Here is a 21,913-nt window from a genome sequence, read left to right on the forward strand (position 1 = left end):
TACTGGTTAGCATAACAAGGTCAATAAAAGGACGTTTTAACGTGGTAAATGTTGACTGTTTATCTGCAAATTATGTCAAAGTTAAAATTGAGATTATTGGATGAAACAGATGTTGACAGAATTGTCTCACTTCAGATTCTTTTAATGCAAAAGGAAAGACAGAAATTCACATTTAAATATTCTGTTTGGTCTCAGCGACCCTTCTGTTCTGTACGAATATAACCAGAACCCTCGAGTGTTGCTCATTGACTGACTCTTGATATGAGGAAATCTGTCTGCATTTATAAATTAGACGGCAGTTGTTCACGAATGTTCGACAGTCTGTCTGAGAGTGACTGTAGTCAGTCCATCAAAGAAGAAAGAAGAACCCGTGCAGTCACCTTGCAGTGAAAAGTCATGAGTGTGCAACACCCTCGAGTCGTGACAAGCTGCAGAATGTGAAAGAACTTTTTGTCGATGCAGGGAGGTCTGTCCTGTTCTTACCCATGTGACTGAGCCATCTGAGTAAAGCAGTAGTTTAGTAAAGTGAGTGTGTGCGGCGTTGGACGGGTATCTCAGGATGGAGCCCTATTGTTCATAGTGTTTTAATTTATGTAATAAAATATGGATGTTGCATTGCTATAGTATTGCTGTGCACTAACTCAGGTGATCCTGTGCTGTGTCAGGAGTAGATGTGGACATCAGCATGCAGCAGGGCGTGCAGAGGGTTGGTCATAGAGGAGGATCAGATGGATAATCTGTTGTGGGGACCAAAGAAGGTGACGTGGAGCGTCCAGCACCTGAGTCAAACTAAACTAAGAAGAGAAACGCCCCAATTTATCACTCTATTTTAGGGTTTTCCTACATCTGTGGAAATTGCTTTAAAGACAGGATTTGGGGTTAAAAGTGTGCCTGAAATGACAAAGAAGTTCAGTTTGAAGCCTCTTGAGGAAATCCTGTTTAACACAGTGCTGCATGGTCGTAGGCTCCCTTTGTTGTTGTGTGTTTTTCTCTGAATTTCTGCATCTGTAGCTGCTGACTCATATCTATCAACACCCATTACAGCAGCTCTTACGCGCTGAAATGACTCGTTTCCTGTTGCGCTCTGTTTAGTAAGACGCTCTGGATACAGTCATCAGAGTGAGAGAATAATAAAAAGTCAATAAAGGCTGTTCTCAGCAAATACTGATTATGAGAGGCTTACAAAAAAGCAGACTGATCCCAACATGCTGGTTTTAGGCTCATCGGGTCTAAATACAGACATTAACTTTGAGGGGATGTGAAGTAGAAACAGTCACAAACTCAAACATCACTTTCTTGTCTTTCTTTCCACAGAAACCGGAGTAAGGATAGATCCCACCCCGACGCCAGCTCCGCCCGTACAGCCCCTCCGTCCGACCCCAAACCTCGACCTCCCCTTCCCCCTCTCGCAGCTCCAGGGCTCTCTGAGGGTTCCTTTCTGGGTTCTCCAAAGGGTTCTCTGTGGTGTTCTGTAGAGCTCCATACGCCTCGGGGCCTCAGACCTTCATGCGTCTCCCAGCAGCAGAGTCCACCCACACCTTCACCCACCACACCACCACCTCCTCTACCATGAGCTGTGAACAGGAGTTTGGAGACGGCGCCATGGGAGTCACGCTCACACTGCGCCTCCTCATGCATGGAAAGGTGAGCAAGACTGTTACTCGTGTTAATTAGAGAGAAATAAAGGAGATTGCAGGTTATTGTGCTGCTAGCAGCCAGAGAAAAGAACATGACATCAATAAATAATTACGTTATAATAACATCATATCTCAGATGGAAACGATTCAGAAACTTTAAAAGGCTCCCAAATTTAACTTATAGAGAAAAAACTGCCAACATAATAAACAGAATATTATTTTCTGGGGAAGCAGGATCAGGTGAGGACGAGGCCAGCGCAGACTGAATCCCCACACACTCACAGAGGAAATGAGCTCTGGACCTTCGTGCTGTGCGGCAGCAGTGCTAACCACCGTGCTGCACATGAAGAATTCAAAAGCCAGTTTCCACAGTTTTGTCTTTAAACCCAGGCAAGATATTTATTTAAGCATTTAAGAAGCATGCAGCTCAATCAAATTAAAACACTTCACCGATCTTTAAACCAGCAAGTTGAGTAACTACAACTGAATTTGGGGAAAAGGGAAACCATAATTGTCTGGCCAGGTCAATTCTCTTCTCCCGGCCACGGAGAATCCCAACAGGAAGTAGTAAGCCTGTCCGAAGTCACCAAGTTTCCCTGAAGTTCACTATTCAACACGGCAGAATGAACAAAGGTTTCATAACTTCAATCATCAGATCGCAGCCGTTGCTCTGTGTTCCTGGACTCCATGTTTTAGAAAGCACAGAAACCTGAGAGCGTTCCTCTCGTCCCGTGTTCCCCAGAAGAACAGTCCACGATTACCAAACCTTCACTCTATACTCTTTAAAATGTCTCTTCCACACTTGCTGAGAACACTGTTGCTTTCACGTGGCTCTTGTCGTCCCAAACGCCTCCTGCACACGGTCGCCCCGCTGACCTCCTGTTAGAGCTCGTGTTATTAGAGCTCGTGTTAACTATGTGAAGCTGGTGACACAAAAGAAAAAAATGCTTCATGTTTTATGAAAATGAAAATGTCAACACGATTAAATGTTGGCGCATAAACATATCTCAGCGCTGTCATGCTGCTGCGCCTGAAGCAGGTATGCATGCATGTTCAAAACGTGAAGTTTGATTGGCTACACGAGTCTGCTTGTTTTTAAATTTGAGGAAATGATTTTCTTGTTTGTGTTTTGTTTTTTTCTCTGCAGGAAGTAGGAAGCATCATCGGAAAGGTGAGCTAACGTTCCCTTCTATCATCGTGTTACCCAGTATGAAAAAATCTGATCTGCCAGGAAGTAAAAATCACTCAATCTGTGAAAAAGTCATTAAAATGAACTTTTAAGTGAAATTAAAAAACATTAGAAATCCTCTAAAACCAACATCAGAGCCAACTTCAGGCTTTAGTTTTCTGAAATTTGCACGCCTGTCGTGATAACATTGGGCGTAATCCTTCTACATGATATGAAGTTGCCGTGAAATGTGCATTAACAGTGTGTAACATTTCCAGTCAGGCCGTGTCATTCGAGTCTGTACTTACTGAAAAGGCGCTGCTCTCAGGGGAAGCGAGCCCGTTTAAGCGTGGATGTGTTAAATAAAGCCCAGTAGGATTTTTATCCAAGTATATCACAGCTGAGCGAGGCGCGATAATGACCGCTGGCCCCCACGGCACATTCGCTAACCCACAATTGGGGCTGATATCCTTCACCCCCCCACCCACCCAGTCACTTCCAGTATGCGGCCTATTAACTGTGACACAAAGATGGCATTAAATTACATGATGGTTCTAGTTGGATCGTGCCAGTCTGTAGTCACGGTGCAGGAGCTGCTCTCCGGGGCTCCTGCTAGCATTAAACGAGCCTGCCAGGCTGACTGGTTTGGGCAGGCTCGGCCAATGAGGACGCCTGTCGGCAGAGATAAATGTTACGCAGCTCAGAGCGCAGATGTGATCCGTGTTAGCCCCGTTTGTTTATCGCGCCGATGTTTTTCCTGAGCGAATTAGCAAACGTGTGTCACACTCACAGCATCGCACTGTCATACCTGTTAGCCGCCTAGCTCACTGAGGAGCTCCACCAGTGAAGCTGCTCGGGGGCATCCCGCTGGCTGTTGATTAGTAGGCAGCGAGCGTCGCTGATTCGTTTTCCTCACCTGGATTTTTCAGTCAGTCTTTCAGTAGCAGTAGCTTACTCCTCAACGATTTAAAAACACTGGAAAATGATCTTGTATGTATTTGATCGTGTTGCTCAGATACTTGTCTAATACATCTTCATTAAGGACTCGGTACACTCGGAGATGACTGTCCTTCCTGTGTCTCTCCACAGAAAGGAGAAACAGTGAAGAGAATACGAGAAGAGGTAAGATTGACCTCATCTCCCATCACACATGTTCATTCTTCTGTCATCCTCCTCTGTCTCCCATTAACCATGACTGCCCTCTGAGTGCAGCTCCTGCTAACTGCAGCGTGGCTGTAAAGCACTGTGACGCTGTGTCAGTGAGAAATAAGGAGTCATGATATCCTGTTAGGGCTCCTTTCTGCTCAGACTTAACTGTAAATACAATAAAAAGTTGCTTTCATCTTCACCACAGCTGTGAGCAAGAATCCACCTCAAACATCTGAAGGTGTGTTTAGTATTTTTGGCGGCCTCCTGTGATGTTGCAGTTTGCACATTTAGCTGCTCTTTGCTGTCAAAAGTCTTTAAAATGTACAGGGGAGGAGTTCCCCTGCAATCGGACCTCTCTGGCTTCCTGTCTGTTCGAGGAGACATCGAGCGTGACAAAGACACAAACGTGAGGTAAGAGGGGAACCGAGACGAGGACGCTGGATCGTGCCAATCAGAATCTGTCGGCAGCATCTGCAAATCAGAAGCTAACATCGGTGGTTCAAACTTCAGGACCAACAGTTTTCTGGTGCAATGCTGATGCAAGACTTTGTTCAGTGGAAATGTGTGAAACCAGTCAATGTCTCACTGTTTTCAATGCAATTGTATTTATATAACTGCAAATCAAAACAACAGTTGCCTCAAGGTGCTTTATATTGTGCGGGAAAGATGCCGTAATAGCTTCTTCAGCAGCTGAGCATTGTGGGAAACTCTGACGGGACGGTGCTCCGGTCTGGTGGTGCAATGTTGCTGTTCCCATTCCCAACACATGAAACGATGCTTTATTCTCAAAGCTGTTGGCGTGTCTCGGTGGGGGTGGGGACACTACGGTGACCCCCCCCCCCCCACTCTTCAATTTCCAGCATGTGGGATTACTGTTGTGAAGAGGTGCGTCCACCAAATCTAACAAAGTTGTTTGTAGTGATTAAACCGAAGCGGGACGAAAGCAAAACCAAGCGCAAAACAAAAAGGTCCAAACGGCGCGTGAACCGTGGCGTTCTGACAGCAGCGCTCCTCCCGCCTCTGAACTCTGACAGACTCTGTAGAGTAGCACCATAATCTCTCTGATGTTGGTGCGCTGAGGCACAAACAGCATTATCTGACACCCTCGGATGGGAACGTTCACTCTGAACCTTTAAGTTGACAGGATGACTAACAGTGAGACGAACTGAACTCATATTTCATATAAAGACAAAACCCGAATCCCAGCAGCACCCAGCGTGAGAGCCGGTCTAATCATCTGCTGCCTCTCCATGCTGTCTGCTTTCTCTTACCTCTCCTGGCTTCATTTGCAATCAGGTCACTTGCAGCAGCTGTATGAATACTTAAACACACGGATCTATAAGTTCAAATGCTCCACATTCATCTCACTGAAAACAGAACACGGCCATATCAGTGGCTTAATGTATTCCACAGCAGTTTTTTATATAAGGCAAGGCAAGGCAAGGCAAGGCAAGTTTATTTGTATAGCACAATTCAACAACAAGGTGATTCAAAGTGCTTTACAGAGACATTAAAAACAAGAACAAATAAAAAGCATGATTTAAAATTGAATAAAACAAGCAAATAAACTAACTAATTAACAAACAAACAAACAAACAAACAAACAAAACAGTATATAAAATCAAAACAGATAAAATCAGAACAGTAGATAAAATCAGTAGTTAAATGTAAGTTTTGAAATTTAAGCTTAAAAGTGTGGATTTGGTGCTTTATTCAAATGCAGCTGAGAACAGGTGAGTCTTCAACCTGGATTTAAATAAACTGAGTGTTTCAGCTGATCTGAGGCTTTCTGGGAGTTTGTTCCAGATATAAGGAGCATAAAAGCTGAATGCAGCTTCTCCGTGTCTGGTTCTGACTCTGGGAACTGATAAAAGACCGGATCCAGATGACCTGAGGGATCTGGATGGTTCATACTGGGTCAGGAGGTCACTGATGTATTTTGGTCCTAAACCATTCAGAGCTTTATAGACCAGCATCAGAACTTTAAAGTCTATCCTCTGACGGACAGGCAGCCAGTGTAAGGACCTCAGAGCTGGACTGATGTGGTCCACTTTTTTGGTCTTAGTGAGGACTCGAGCAGCAGAGTTCTGAATGAGCTGTAGTTGTCTGACTGATTTTTTAGGTAGACCTGTAAAGATGCTGTTACAGTAATCAAGCCTACTAAAGATGAATGCATGGACTAGTTTTTCCAGGTCTTGTTGAGACATCAGATCTTTGATCCTTGATATATTCTTGAGGTGATAGTAAGCTGACTTTGTTATTGTCTTAATGTGTTTTTCTAAGTTTAGGTCTGCATCCATCACTACACCCAAATTTCTCGCCTGGTTTGTGGTTTTTAGATGTATAGATTGAAGTTCTCTGGTGACCTGTAATCGTTTTTCTTTGGCGCCAAAGACTATTACTTCAGTTTTGTTTTTGTTTAGCTGGAGAAAATTGTGGCACAACCAGTCATTGATTTCCTCAATGCATTTACCAAGAGCCTGTACAGGGCCTCGGTCTCCTGGTGACATTGTGATATATATTTGTGTGTCATCTGCATAGCTGTGATAGTTTATTTTGTTGTTCTTTATAATCTGTGCCAGTGGGAGCATGTAGATGTTAAACAGAAGGGGTCCCAAGATGGAACCTTGGGGAACTCCACATGTGATACTTGTCTGCTCAGATGTGAAGTTACCTATTGATACAAAGTATTTCCTGTTTTCTACGTATGTTTTGAACCAGTTTAGTACAGTTCCTGAAAGACCTGTCCAGTTCTCCAGTCGTTTGAGTAATATGTTGTGGTCAACTGTATCAAATGCTGCACTGAGATCCAGTAAAACTAGGACTGACATTTTTCCACTGTCTGTATTCAGACATATGTCATTAAACACTTTGGTCAGAGCAGTTTCAGTGCTGTGGTTCTGTCTAAAACCTGACTGGAAGGCATCGTAGCAATTATTCTGTTTTAAGAAGTAACTGAGCTGTTGAGAAACTGCTTTTTCAATGATCTTACTTAAAAATGGGAGATTTGAGATCGGCCTGTAGTTTTTCATTTGTGTCTTGTCAAGATTGTCCTTTTTCAGTATAGGTTTGATTACAGCAGTTTTTAGTGGTTCTGGAAACACACCTGACATTAAGGAAAAGTTGACGATCTGTAACAGGTCTGACTCTAAACTCTTTGAGACCTTTTTGAAAAAACTTGTTGGCAGGACATCTAAACAGCAGCAGGAGGAGTTCAGTTGACCTAAGATGTCCTCCAGGTCTTTGCTGTTAATAGGTTGAAACTGTTTCATGGTGTTTAAACAGTTTTTTGGTGGACACAGTACATATCCTGGATCTGCTGTTGACGTACCAATTGCTTGTCTAATTTTTTGGATTTTTTCAGTGAAGAATTTGGCAAAGTCATTGCAGGCCATGGTCGAATGAAGTTCAGCTGCCACTGACACAGGAGGGTTTGTTAGCCTGTCAACTGTAGAAAATAAGACCCGAGCATTATGGCTGTTTTTAGTGATGATGTCAGAGAAGTAGGACCTCCTTGCATTCCTCAGTTGTAAATTATAATTGTGAAGTTTCTCTTTATAAATGTCATAATGAACCTGGAGGTTTGTTTCTCTCCATCTGCGCTCAGCTTTCCTACACTCTCTTTTTTCATTTTTCACCAGTGTGGAGTTTCTCCATGGAGACTTTTTCCTTCCAGAGATAACCTTCACCTTAATGGGAGCAATAGTGTCCATTACATTTAACATGTTAGCATTGAAGCTATTGACGAGCTCATTGACTGACCCTCTGGGCAGGTCAGGTGTTAATGGGAAGACCTGGTTAAAAATGGCACTACTGTGTTCAGTTATACACCGTTTTGTGATCACTGTTGTTGATATATTTGTGTGGGCTGAGATTTTACTTTCAAAGAAAACACAGTAATGATCAGACAGGCCCACATCAGACACAGTAACCTTTGAAATGCTCAGGCCTTTGGAGATCAGTAGGTCAAGAGTGTGTCCTCTATTATGTGTGGCCTCTGTTACATGCTGAGTCAGCCCAAAGTTGCCCAGAGTGTTACTCAGGTCTTTAGTCCCTTTGTCCTGAGGGTTGTCCACATGAATGTTAAAATCCCCAGCAATAATTACACAGTCAAAATCAACACAGATCACAGACAGCAGTTCACTGAGGTCATTAAAAAAGTCTGTGCAGTATTTGGGAGGCCTGTAAACATTAAGAAACACAACTTTGGATGGGGCCTTCAGCTGTAAAGCCACATATTCAAAAGACTGAAAACTTCCAGGAGATAGCTGCTTACATTGAAATGATTCATTAAATAAGACAGCAACCCCTCCTCCTCTCCTGCTCACCCTGACCTCACTGATAAAACTGTAGTTAGGAGGGGTCGTCTCGATGAGAACAGCTCCACTGTTACTTTGGTCCAACCAAGTTTCAGTTAAAAACATAAAATCAAGGCTGTGCTCAGTGATTAAATCATTAATTAAAAATGTTTTCCCAGCTAGAGATCTAATGTTTAATAAAGCCAACTTAAGTGTTTTAGAGGCATTACTTGTCCCCTCGTGTTTGGGAGCAGTCTGTGGCACACAAGGTATGTTTACTATGTTTAAAGATCTTTTAGAGTGCAGCTCTCTGTGTTTTGACCAGGCCACATGTCTCCTGTCACCTAAAAGTACAGAGATTTTAAAACCTTCTAGTAAACAGGGTCCCAGCTTCTCCTGGGAAAAGTCATCACTGCCATAATCCTCACAGCCCGGACCCTTCACACATCACGCATCAGACTGCGGAGACAGGGCATGAAGAGGAACTAAGGGGGGCGAGGCTGGGCAATGTGACTTCGATTGCTCTGTTGAGGGTGGGGCTCGATGGCGAACCTTTGGCCGCTCTGGTGGGGGGTTTATGGGGGACAAAAAGGGATTGGGACGGGGGGTAGATCTGAGCCCAGCATTGACCCGCTCCATCATCTCCTCAGTGAATTTCAGGTGTGGGGAGGAGGGAGAAAGGGAGGGGGAGGAGGGTGATGGCCTGTCAGGGGTTTGGGGGACTGGGGAAGGTCGTGGTCCCTTGTCCTGGTCGTTGGTGTTGTTGAGAGAGTTGGAGGCAAATAGGGACCCCTCTTCTTGCCTTAGATGTCTCTCCTTTCTGAGGCTCTTCCTCAGATGCCATGGATGTCTCTCCTTTCTGAGGCTCTTCCCGGGTGGGGGCAAATGGAGCTCCTCCTCAAGGTTTCTGCTGGGTTTGTCTGTTCTTGGAGTACTGTTTGTTCCTCTTTATGAGATAACTCCTCGTTTATCTCAGCCTTGGCACCAAGCACGGATGGATGACGTATGGAATAAAACAAGTTGGAGGTGAACAGTTTCACCCCTGACTTGTTAAAATTAAATCCATTTGCTTTAAACAGATGCCTGCGTTCCCAAAAAATATTAAAGTTGTCGATAAAGTGCACTGAGTGGTCAGCACATGCTGATATAAGCCATTTATTCAGTGTAAACAACCTGCTGAATCTCTCGTCTCCTCCTCTGACCGGCGGTACAGGTCCACTGATGAATACAGCTGCATTCAGAGAGTTTACAGTATTTAATAATCCAGTAAAGTCCCGTTTCAGAACCTCCGACTGTTGTTTGGACACATCGTTTGACCCTGTATGCAGAACAATGTTTGTCACAGTTGGATATTCATCTGCAATTTGAAGAATTCTCTCCTTCAGGTTGTTGACCATATCGTTAGGAAAGCAGAGGACTTTAGTGTTCTTACCGCACATCCTTTGTACATCCTTTACAGCAGAGTCACCCACAATCAGAGTTTCAGGCCTAGCCTTTAGCTTTCCCTGTGGCCTTTCACTTTTCAACAGATTTTCAGACCTTATTTCGCTGCTTTTAGATGGATGGTTGTCCGATATAGATCCAGGGTCCTTTGATAGTGGAGCAAATCTGTTCTGCAGTTTCACATTCAGTTGTTTTGGAGGTTTGTTGTTAACCTTCCTATTCATGGTTGTCCAGTCCTGTTTCCTCCCGTATACAGGGGTAGAAGAGCTTCTCTGTCTCGTAGGAAGTGAAGGCCAGTCGGTTTCAGAGATTTCAGCTCGCTGTGCCCTGCCCGTGATACGTCCTCCCCCTTCCAGGAGACATGATTTATGTCTTGGTTTTGCACCAAGACAGTCTAAGGGGGGATTATCACTTGAGGATTTATAATAATGCACAGAGTCTACTTTCTTGGTCATGTTATCTGTGCTCCTTAGCTGTGTACTAGCTTGCTCATCGCCATTGTTTTGAATCAAAGGCAAGGTTGTTTCATTTCCACACAGTCCATTTACCTCCACGTTTACTTCTAAGCGATGAATTTTTGTCTCCAGTACTGCAATCTTCTGCAGGAGGCTGTGGTAGTCATCTGTGGAGAGGGAAGGCATCTTGTTGCTAGTTAGCCTAGCGGTTAGCACCTTTCCAGGCTATTGAGGCTGCTCGGTGCCCAGACGCTGTAATCAGGCTTCAGCTGTGTCTAGGCCACAGACACACGGAGCGCTGAGGATAAGGTAACCATAAAATGTTGCTGTTTCTGTTAAGAACACTCTAGTCCTAATGATCTACAAGTGTCCAGAAGTTATCGCAGGTAAGCTCACACGGAAAAAAGGGAAAAAATCAGCATAAAAATCAGCATAAAAATCAATATAAGAAGCAAAGCATTCAAGAGCAAAGAGATGAAGCGTCCACACTCACAAAGGGGAGGAGCATAAGTGAACAAAGATGCCAAGATCCTCCTAGGAGAGATGCTGTGAAGATGATCCGTGAGCAAACAAGACTCGGAGAGAAGTACCTGTGTGAGCGTGTATTCATAGCTTTGTGGGGACCAAAGATGGAAGTTTACCTATAAATGTGGTTTCAGGTTATGGTTAGGTTTGGGGTAAGGGGCTAGGGAAAGCATTATGTCAATTAGATGTCCCCACAAGGATATAAATACACGTGTGTGTGTGTGTGTGTGTGTGTGTGTGTGTGTGTGTGTGTGTGTGTGTGTGTCATATATTACACTGGAGAAACAAGGATGAGTTTTTATGTCCCTGAATCCTCACCGTCATGTTGAACAGCTCTCCCGAGTCCCTGCAAAATAAAAGCTTCTCTGTCGGTTCATCAGCAGCAGCTCGCAGACTGAACTATGTGAGAAATGATCACACTGAGGTTCTCTTTAACTACAGAATGAGCTTCAAATTAGGTCACACAACACCTTGCGGTGTTTTTCGACAATATGTTTCTGGAGTTTAATGAGTCTACATGAACTCAGTCAGTCCCCTGCTTGTCTGGAAAAATGTAAAATATTAACCCACAAATCTGTTCTGGAGGGAGAAATGATTTTAGAAAAGTGTGTGTTAGGAGAAATGGTTTGAAGATGACTGCACATGAATCAAGACTCCGGCGAGAAACGGGGGAGGGAGCAGGAGGGGGGGCAGAGTTTTCATTTATGTGTCGGGGGAATTTTAAGTTAACTTGTGAAATGTCACAAAAATAAAATGTGAATTTAGGCGAAAAAGAGATGATGAAAATTCTTTTATGCAAAACAGGCTATGCATATGATAATATTTAATACTTGCATATAACCCGAGCACTCGCGCCTTTGCTTCTTGTGTTTGTGCTGGAGTGCAGTCAGCATCCTGGCTGTTTTGGAGAGCGCCTCCCAGAGGAGCTAAAGTAGGTGGGCAGGAAGTGGGAGGGCTGGGCAGTTCTAACTCTGTGCATCCTGGACATGGATGGATGGACGAATGGTTTTTGTTTAATCTGTCATCATCCCTAATATAACAGCTACATTCTTGACGAAATCTTGAATTACATCATGATATTTCTGTGAGATAAAGAAACTAACAGCTGTTCCTTTAGAGATATATATAGAACAATTATAGGCTTCATTCTGAGGAAAAGGATGAATGAGGCAAACACAAGGCATTTGGGCAGTGTTTGGTCTAATAATGAGTAAGAGCAGGAAAAAGTGATGAAATCATGCTGCAGGAGGTGCTCTGTCCATGGTGCTGATGCTCAACATGCCCCAGAATGGGTACTCGGCTTTGTAATCAATTACAGATATATTTTCTTTTTTAGATGCAGCATGATGCAAAAACCAGAGAGCAGATTAGAAATACAACACGCAGCAGCCTGAAGCGCATTAGTGGCATTTACCATGTTAACTCTGTACAAAGGTCACACTCGCTCGAGCAGTGCTCAGACAACACTAATGTGAGTTTGACTGACTGATCAGCCGCTTGTTTGGCTGAAACAACCTGCAGCCAAATATGGCTGAAATGTGGCTGTGCCTGGAGTTTCTGGCAGAACAATGCTGACTAACGATTCTTGTGGGAAACGTGGCATCAGAGGAAAAGGAGGAGAGCAAACAGAGCCTCGCTCAGACTGAAGAGAGTCGGGAGTCTCTAAAGGGGCCAGTGCGTGTCGTTACAAAACACTTTGTAGAAACTGGATCCAAACGTGGGCACACTATAAGAAGATCAATGCATCGCACTGCTCATCGACAGAAACACAGCTCCTTCACTCTGTTAACTTAATGGAAAAGACCAGGTCCAGTATGTCTGTATATATTTAGTATACTGTTGACACGATGGTGCAGCGGTTAGAAGGTTTGGGATTCAAATCGTCTTTTTTCCAAAGACCTGCATGTTAGATTCATTCTATTCATACATGTGCAAAGATGAATAAAGACTAGATAGAAATGCACCATCAATGAATCATTACTAATGACAATACAGAGGTTCAGGACTGCCAACATGCATCACCTGTTAAAGGTGTAACAGCAGTAACATGGAGAGCCCTGCCCTAGAGAAACCTTTCAAAATAAAAGTACTCAAAGTGAAAATAAAACAGCATTTAAGCAACAAATGAAAGTTCAAATTCAAAATAAAACTTGATGACCCCTAATTTGACCTTTTGCAGAAGGATTGAAGGACAAAAGACAGAAAAGTGATGCAGATGAGGAGAAAAGAAATCTGATTGTTGTTCTGGAGCATTTCTGTCTGAAGGTGGAACTCAGAGCAAGGAAGAGAAAGCATGAATATTTACATCCATATTTGCCTCTCAAGGACAAACCACACAGAGTTAGGCTGGATTCAAGCTCTGTTTTCCTCTCATTACTCTTTTTCACTGCCTGACCGGCTGCCTCACTCTCAGTCACTGTATATGCAAACTGACAGATCACAAACACACTCAGCCCGTCGTACATTTGTGCTGATGAAGTCTGTATGAAATCTAGTGTATCAAGGCTACATTTTTACACATCGCGTGTTTGTGAAGAGGTTTCTGGCACAGACGGAGACGACTCTGCATGCAAGAAGTCCCTTTTCATCATGTCAGTGAAAGCATTAATGTCAGGCTGCTGCTCTTCATCATGGCTTCACACACAAACATACACATACCTAGACATGCATGCAAACGCGCGAGTACACACAGCCTGTCCTTTATCACACACAGATGCTCACATGCTGCGAGCATGCCTCCCTGATAAAGCAGAACAGAGCAGACTAATCCAGTTGAATGACATGGCTGTCCATCCTTCCTCTGCTCCAAATGAAGAGTAATGAAGACAGCCGTCCCACGCTGCAACAGCAAGACGGCGCACTGCTGCACTTATTATGACTGGAGGGGGAGGAATGAGGGGTGAGGAGGAGGAGATGGAGAGGGGTGAGGAAGATGGGTGGAAGGGTGAAAAAATAAAAATAGAAAGATCTGGAAAATAATGACAGCCCAGATTCCCACTAGTGGGAGAACGTGCACGTTCAAAGGTGTGTGTGATTTAGCTTCAGTGGAGATGAGTCCAGAAACACCGCTGCATGCTTTCTTCTGTTTCTGCCAGTATAATATTTTATTTTTATCTCCTTGAATGTGCTCGTATATGTTAGTTCTGTTGTGAAGCAGGCACGTGCACAGAGAGGTCTGAGGTTGCATTCATTTAATAAGTTTGAGGTTCATGCACACCTTTGTGCTGCAGAATTCCCCTCATCCCCCTCGGATATGTCAGCGCTTCTGCTCTTTCAACCCCTCCACCAGCCCCCTGTGACCTGAACATGAACGCAAAGTTGTCAGTTTACGAGTCGACTCGTATTCCTCCTCGTCTCTGAGATGCGGGAAAGCACTAGAAAAAAAACAAACAGGAACTTTTCCATCATATCTCGTAGCATCTCTTTTCATTTCAGTTGATTTTTTATCTTACAGTTTTGTAAACCCCATATCAAAAAATAAACCAATCAGTTAATCGGACCTTTCAGAGTATCATCGCTGTGTTTGGATCAGACTCACGGTACCACCAGCTGACCACTTCCTGACGACCTACGAGTCTGTTTGAGTTATACACCAGCAGCAGCTCATCGGTTTTTCAGTTCTTACATTCAGAGGAAGCTGGTGTAAAGATTTAAGGAACATGCGTTCACCTCTCCTGGTTCCTGTGACGGGATCAGCTGTTCTGATGAAGGTTAGAGATGAAGATAAACCAAAAGAGGGTCTGTGAGAGAATGAAGAAGAAGCAGCTTTCACTGTGGTAATTTGTTTGGTTTGTGGTGTAAAGTGTGCTCGTTTCACTTTATGACCAGGGCATTTGTAACACTGTTATATTAAACCCTAACCCTGAGCTATCAGGACTTTTAGTTCTACTAATTTGTCAGGGGACAAAAAATAATCAGCCTAACGAACACACACTGGGAAATATTGTGATTAAGAAAGATGCTTTTCTTTCCTCGACATAAAGAGTTGGGTTTAAACTCTAATATCAGTGAGGTCATTGGTAGTTCATGCACAGTTTAGGGTTGCACCAAAATGAAAAATCTTCTAACAGGAAACCTGTGGTGCCAAAATACACCAATGTAGCATGTGGCTAATAGACTGGGCAGGTACGCCGGTGATGCTAATGGCTGTTGATTTTATTTGGATTCTGGTGAAGATGAGAAATGCCAACATCCTGCCTTAAACGTGGAGCTGCAGCTGCGATTAGCTGTAAGCTTGAGCGGTAACAGTCATAATGTCTCACTCAGGGAAACTCAGGTCCTCCAAACAGCTCAGCTACGTTTTGATAGAGAGAGGGAACAAAGGGATGAAGGAAAAGATAAAGAGGCCAAAGGGAGGTTAGAGAGGGTAACTGATAGGATCGGGGTTAAGCAGGAGGATACCGATGTGATGGATGGAGAGGACTGCAACTCCGTGAGGCAGATGGAGGGGAGGAGGTATCGATAAATTCCCGATGCTGATTAGATGAAAGGATAAAAGAAAGGGAGATGGATGAAAGAGGGGATAACGGGTGGAGGGATGAATGATAAGGGGGCAATCTTGGAGGAGGGGGAGAAGGGGCTGCTTGTAGTTGGAGGATAAAAAGCAAAGGATAGAAGGATGGAGGTGGGTGAGAGACAAACAGACTGAGGAGAGGGAGACGGCAGCTAATGTATTTTTATTGAGATAATAAACGGTGTGAGAGTGGGAGAGAATTATTCCATCATTGCTTTATTACCAATAGCTGTGCATGTGCACACTCACAGAAGCACACACTCGCAGAAGCACACACTCACAGAAGCACACACTCGCAGAAGCACACACTCGCAGAAGCACACACTCGCAGAAGCACACACTCACAGAAGCACACACTCACAGAAGCACACACTCACAGAAGCACACACTCGCAGAAGCACACACTCGCAGAAGCACACACTCGCAGAAGCACACACTCGCAGAAGCACACACTCACAGAAGCACACACTCACAGAAGCACACACTCACAGAAGCACACACTCGCAGAAGCACACACTCACAGAAGCACACACTCGCAGAAGCACACACTCGCACCCAGAGAATATTTGTTCTATTTTCATAACAATGAGAGGAGCCTGCAGTCTGCTGAGGATACGGGGGGGGGGATCTAACTGATAAACAACACACTAAATGAAATGCGCACTCGCACACTTTCACCCAAAGCAGCAGCACGTGAGCCGCAGCAAACGGCACTTCATCACAGACGCGGGCGCCGCGGAGGGCGGCTTGATGTGAAACTTCTTTTCTCAGTTCATGCAAATCGCGTCATGCAAATCAGTGCAAGACAGTAAAGCAACTACAGAAAGGGACTGTGGTGTGGAAGACGCCGGCGTGGAAGAGCCTCGTGTTTCTGACACGTGCACGTTCACAGAGAGACGGCAGCCGTCAGTCTTGTGCTGCTGCTTCTCACTCGTTACTGAAGATTGCTGCTGTCAGAATCGATGAGTAGACAAGTCTGAGCTTCATTTCTTCCACGATCTTCACACAGACTGTGCCAACTGGGGCCGCCGTGGAGAGATTGTCTGAATGCAGTAAAGTGACTGTTTTACTGCAACGTTGAACCTCTGATGCTCCTGTACAAAGCAGGTCTGATCCAAAGGTCCTGAGAAAACAACAAACAGCTGGCCAGCTGTTTGTAAGGAGGAGAGGCGGGTCGAGCCTGGACAGGAGAACAGTCCATCGCAGGACTAACACAGACAAACATGCCTGTGGTCCTCTTCGGTGTAGAATCAATAATTAACCTAACAGGCTGTGGGAGGTCGTACCCAGCTCCACACAGAGCCCACTGGGCCTGTGGATGTGAGGTGACAGCTCTAACCGCTGTGCCACCGATGACGTTTATATATTTGTTACAGTAACACAACACTGGTCGGTTAGAACAGTTGTATGGGCTCAAAATGTGGTCATAAATATTTTGTACTTGTAAAAAAGATTTGTGTGTGGACTTAGAAAAAAACCCTGCAAGTTACAAGTACGGATTTTGACCCTATTTTTCTTCCTTTCATCTGATTGGTCAATGTCATGTCAATCACAAATGTAACAATCCAATCAGAGGACAGATAGGTTTGGCTGTCAGAGGGGCGCTTTTTTGAACTGCAGGTCCTTGAAGGGTGATACAGTTTGAAGCTGGAGGATCGCTATATAAATATCCGATAGCAGCTAGGTCCCCTAACTTTCAGCAGCTGTTGAAAGGATAAAGTTGTGCTATATCAGTGGTTAGAAATAACATTATTACTTTAGGATTAGTTTAACACAAAGTCAGGGCTGACCCAGGACCATTGCTGTGAGTCACAGTGCTTTCACATCGGACGCAGGATGTGCTGCTAATGCTAACTGCTAACTAAAAGCAAAGGATCCAGAATTTGTTGCTGGCTGCTGGGCTCTGTGGGTTTTTGCAGCAGCTCTACCTGTACTAGATGCACCTGCTCCTTGTCTTTTCTATCTCTGACTTTATGTCCTCTACAAGAGTTAGTTTTTTTTTGCTGGTTCTTCAAATGTTCAATAAAAACATGTATGCTAATTCATAACGAAGAAAGCTTTGTAATGAAGACTGTCATTTCCAAAACACTGCCCGCCCCCACCCCGCGGTCCGCAGCGCTGTTGAAAAGGCTGTGGAAGTCCCTGTATTAAACATGTAGACCTGTGACACAAAAATCACCAAACTCGGACGACCACAGACTGTTTTCCTTCGTGGTGATGAAGGAAAACGCTGGGTTGGCATGTAAAAGGCCATTTATTCCCTTCAAGGACCTGCAGTTCAAAAAAAGCGCCCCTCGACAGCCAAACCCATCTGTTCTCTGATTGGATTGTTACATTTGTGATTGACATGACATTGACCAATCAGATGAAAGGAAGAAAAATGGGGTCAAAATTCGTAGTTGTAACTTGCAGGGTTTTTTTGGCTAAGTCCACACACAAATCTTTTTTACAAGTACAAAATATTTATGACCACATTTTGAGCCCATACAGTTGCCACTTGTTTCAAAGTTTTCATGGTTACCGTGGTGATAGGTCTCCTCTTAAGAGTCTAATGGCGTTTTCACACCTGCGCTGTTTAGTGCGTTTAAATTGAAGTCTGGCCTGTTTCCCCCCCGGCACGGCTCACGTGTGCAGATATGAACAAATCGCACTCGAGTGTGGACCTGAGCAGCAGGTGGAGGACGTACAGTTCCAATCAAAGTCCGGAGTGGTTCGTTAATGGTGCGGACTGACCCCCAAACCAACCAACTACCAGGTGTACGTTACAAGTTTGAGCTGAAAAACGTCCCGCAGCCACAAATGCTTTGTGGTTATGAGAGAAGGTACTACAGATGTGCAAAGGTCTGTACGGGCTAGCAGCTAGCCGCGAAATGAGCCTAACAATTCCCAGTTTTCCCACACAGCAAATTCTTCCTGGATTTACTTTTGCTGTGGAGTTCACTTGGATTTTTATCTGTATGAAAAGAAACCAAACCACAGGAAAAAGCTCCGAGTTTCACCTGGTTCAGACCACAGTAAACAAAGTATATTTGTTAAACCGCAGTGCTGCAGACACGAAACACTCTTTCTAGTAAGACTCAGTTTCAGTGTCATTGTGACAAATGGATCGACTGCTCGTTACTGTCCTGTGCTCCGCCATGAGGGTGGGCTGTACTTTCAGTACCTGAATGTCAGAGGGCGAATCTCAGCTTCGGTTTTGTGTGAATTATTGTTGCTGCTGCTGATAGCTGGAGCTGAACTACGTCTGCTTTAGTTTTCAGTCTTCAGTCTCCAAAGTCTGAAGGCAGCTGTGTCAGGTGAGGAGCGAGACGAGCAGCACGAAGGAGCAGCTCCCTCAGAGTGAGCTTTTTTAGCTCAGTGCAGGAGAAGATGGCCTGGGCGATCGGCTGAACTGGAATCAGTTTGACTTTCAGAGGCTCCTTCTTAGTGTTTTTTAAATATGTGTGTGTGTGTATATCTATATATATGGAGATATATATGTAGTTAATGTACTTTAATAGTTTATTTTTGATGGCACTTTGGGGCTTTGCAGCGCCACGAGTTCCAGAACGTACTTGTATCTGTGACTTTTGTGTCCACAGACTCTTTCATCGTGTACGTATTCAGTCATTCAGAGCATTCTGATATCAACGTGTTGTGTTGTGGATGATGAGTCGAGGCCCTCGATCCTTGTTTGCATAAAGTCGAGCCCTGAGCTACTTTATGCAAATCAGGGGCTGCTGTGACACGACTCCTCTGGAAACTCCTGAAAATCTTTAGAATCTTTGTTGAGCCAGACTCGTGGTTTATTTCTCTCCTCATATGTGCAGAAAACGTGAGCAGGTGACCTCAGACGGGTGTTTGTCCAGCCAGGTGCAGCTCAGTCATGACTGTGGAAGGAGAGAAGTGATCTCTCCTCACTGCTCCGTTAGCCCACACTACTAAACATTTACAGTCATTTTTAAAACTCTGCTATGACCTGAACGCAGCTTCGGCACATAGATCAGTTCAGACAAATATAATGTTTCTGTTTGCACACTAACATTTGGGATACGCCCAACAACTTTAAACTTAGCGTTAGTGCTGAGATTACTGACGTTTCAGGTATTTAAGCTTAAACTAAAAGATCTGTGAAGCTACTGGCTGTCATTGTTCCATGCTCGGGGTGTACCTGCACGCAGGGCTCTCGTACACTGTCAGGCTGCTGCTTGGACTGGTTTGCACGTCACACATGGAAGCTCTTTAAGAACTAATAATAGGTCAGTCATGTATAGTATTATATAAGATATAGTGGCTGCACATGCGTCGACATGCTGTAGATGCACTCGGCACAGTCCCAACACGTGGCAGGTGTTTTTCTTGCGAAACATGCAGAAAAAAATGTTGCACAGCTGATGTACGCTGAGATGGTTCGTGGCGAGCTGACATCAAACACACACAGCTGAGCGTCCGTCAGTCTGTCTGCGTCTGTCTGTGTGTTCAGTGATGGAGAGATCAGCTGTGAGTGGAACAGCTGATTCCTGCACTTCCTCTCTGTGAGGATAACCCCCACAGCTCGATTTCTTGGTGGATGGTGAAAAAAAGGGATTTAGTTTAGCGCACATTTGATTTAGTTTCATGACCGCACGACACTGAAACACGTTTATGTGAATGTTGTGTGTTCATTACACGTACGTTCTTTACAGCAGTGAGGACCAGTGAGGGCCCAGTGTTCCCAGTGGGTGCGGTTCGATGGAAAGAATCGCCTAACTAATCTGACAGAAAAGAAATGACAACTTAATTAAAGAATCAAGTGGACGTGAACGTGAAGAAGAAAGTTAATTAAAAAAGTAACAGTGAGAAACGGTCGGCCAGAATAGATTAAAATAGAAACGTGATGGTCGAAATGTGAATAAAGGCCGGATGAAAGGATGTAGGTCATCGTTAGCACTGTGCTACATGCACTCTTTCACTTTCAGCTCCAGCATGACGCAGGAAGAGCTGTGAGGGCAGGATCCTGACCCGGATACAGACACGAGTCACATGTGGGAAAGACTCTCTCTCTCTCTCTCTCTCTCCTCTCTCTCTCTCTCTCTCTCTCTTAGTCAGGTATTCATATCTTGTGGGGACATTTCATTGGCTGAGTGACCCTAACCATAACCCAACTGTAACCCTGACACTAAAACCACATTTTGAGTCTCAAAAATACCTTCAACTTTCAATTTTGGGTCCCCACAAAGATATGAATACACGCTGTCTCTCTCTCTCTCTCTCCCTCTCTCTCTCCCCTCTCTCTCTCTCTCTCTCTCTCTCTCTCTCTCTCACACACTCACACACACACACACACACACTCACACACACACACACACACAGTCCAGACTCTTACCTGCATATTTTTGTAAGTTGATTTAAAGTGTAGGTAATCAGATGGGATTCAGAAGAAAAGAACAACATTATTTACACAAATTAAAGAATTCAATTCAAATGTAAAAATATTTGAGTGTTTTAATTAAAGGGCACCTTTTCAGTATCCTGTTCTAATGGTGGATAATGAGGTCAGTGTATGTACAGACTGATGAACATTTAGTTTCACATCCCTGATTCTCCAGGTTGTCATTTATTCCTGCTGCTAACAGTTGATAACACGTGATTCAAGAAGAGGGAGGAACAAAGGCTGACAAAAACAAGGTGCAGACAGGTGAGCTTATGCAGAAGGTGCAATCTAAAGAGTTAATGGGAGGCTGGGCGTACAGCAAAGAGAGTGGCACGGGAAAAGGCTTTTAGTGACATGTAAAGAACAGAGGAAATGATTTGTACTGATTGGCAGAGAAATCGCGCTGGAAAGGATGTGCAGCAGAGTGGAGATGGAGACGGGCGAAGAGAAAGATGGACGGATGGGGAACAGTTAGTGAATCAGGAAGTGCAGAGGATTAGTGAGGAGGAAGTGAGGTCAGCTATGAAGAGGATGAAGAACAGAATAGGAGTTGGTCCAGATGAAGAACAGAGCTGTAACTACAGAGCTGCAGCATGAAGATATGGGAAAGAACTGTTGAAGCTGGGTCAAGAAAAGAGTTTGAGGTGGAAGCGATGGAGATGTGAAGATTTTCATGTCGTCGATCTTTATATTGACCTAAGCTAAGAGCACAGAGGAAGTTTTCTAATTCTGAAGAACATTAAAAATTTACTCTGGTTTCAGGGCGTTGATTCCTCTTCCCCCACAAACCCAGCACCGGGCTCTGATTCTAATCGTCTCTGTTTATCTATACTCCCCCAACTCACACTCCAATTTCCTCCTGACACCTGCCCTCGCCATCCACCCCCGTACGGTTATTACTGCACCTTCTCTATATCTTCAACTTCTCTTCTTATTTCTCCTCAAATATTTGCACCGCCTTGTCTCTCTCTTCTCCTTTTGATCCTGTCCCTCACTTTCCTGTCCTCCTCTTCCACCTCCTGCCCTTCCTCTTCTACCTTTAATAAATCTCTACCCACACTCTCTCCTCTCCATTTCCTGGGCTTGAATCTCACCTTCCTCCCACCTCTTCCTCATCAAATCATCTAAATCTCCCTCTTCTCCTTCACCCCTTTTCATTTCCTCCTCTGCTCCTCCTCCTACCCACCCTTTCCTAGAAATCTTCAATTTACTGTACGCTGGTCTTCTCATGTGCTTGCCTCCCCTCCTCCTCCCCTCGCTCCTCCCCCTGTCCTCCCTCTTCCAGCCTTCTTGTAATCCCTCTCTTCTCCTGCATCACAGGTGAATCTCCCGT

General features: G+C 44.4%; 1 protein-coding gene across 10 annotated transcripts in view; it reads left to right on the plus strand.

Moving 5' to 3' along the window:
- Positions 1-21,913, plus strand: part of pcbp4 (poly(rC) binding protein 4) — a 202,743-nt gene that overhangs the window by 114,120 nt on the left and 66,710 nt on the right. For all 10 annotated transcript variants that reach the window (XM_082533457.1, XM_082533455.1, XM_082533463.1 and 7 more), the window contains 3 exons: positions 1,315-1,644; positions 2,785-2,808; positions 3,895-3,927. In XM_082533457.1, coding sequence (XP_082389583.1) covers positions 1,507-1,644; positions 2,785-2,808; positions 3,895-3,927 — 195 coding nt within the window. In that variant the 5' untranslated portion in view covers positions 1,315-1,506. The remainder of the gene's footprint in view (positions 1-1,314; positions 1,645-2,784; positions 2,809-3,894; positions 3,928-21,913) is intronic.

The sequence above is a fragment of the Aulonocara stuartgranti genome (assembly GCF_965226115.1).
Source record: "Aulonocara stuartgranti genome assembly, chromosome: 5".
In the NCBI taxonomy this organism is placed as follows: Eukaryota; Metazoa; Chordata; class Actinopteri; order Cichliformes; family Cichlidae; genus Aulonocara; species Aulonocara stuartgranti.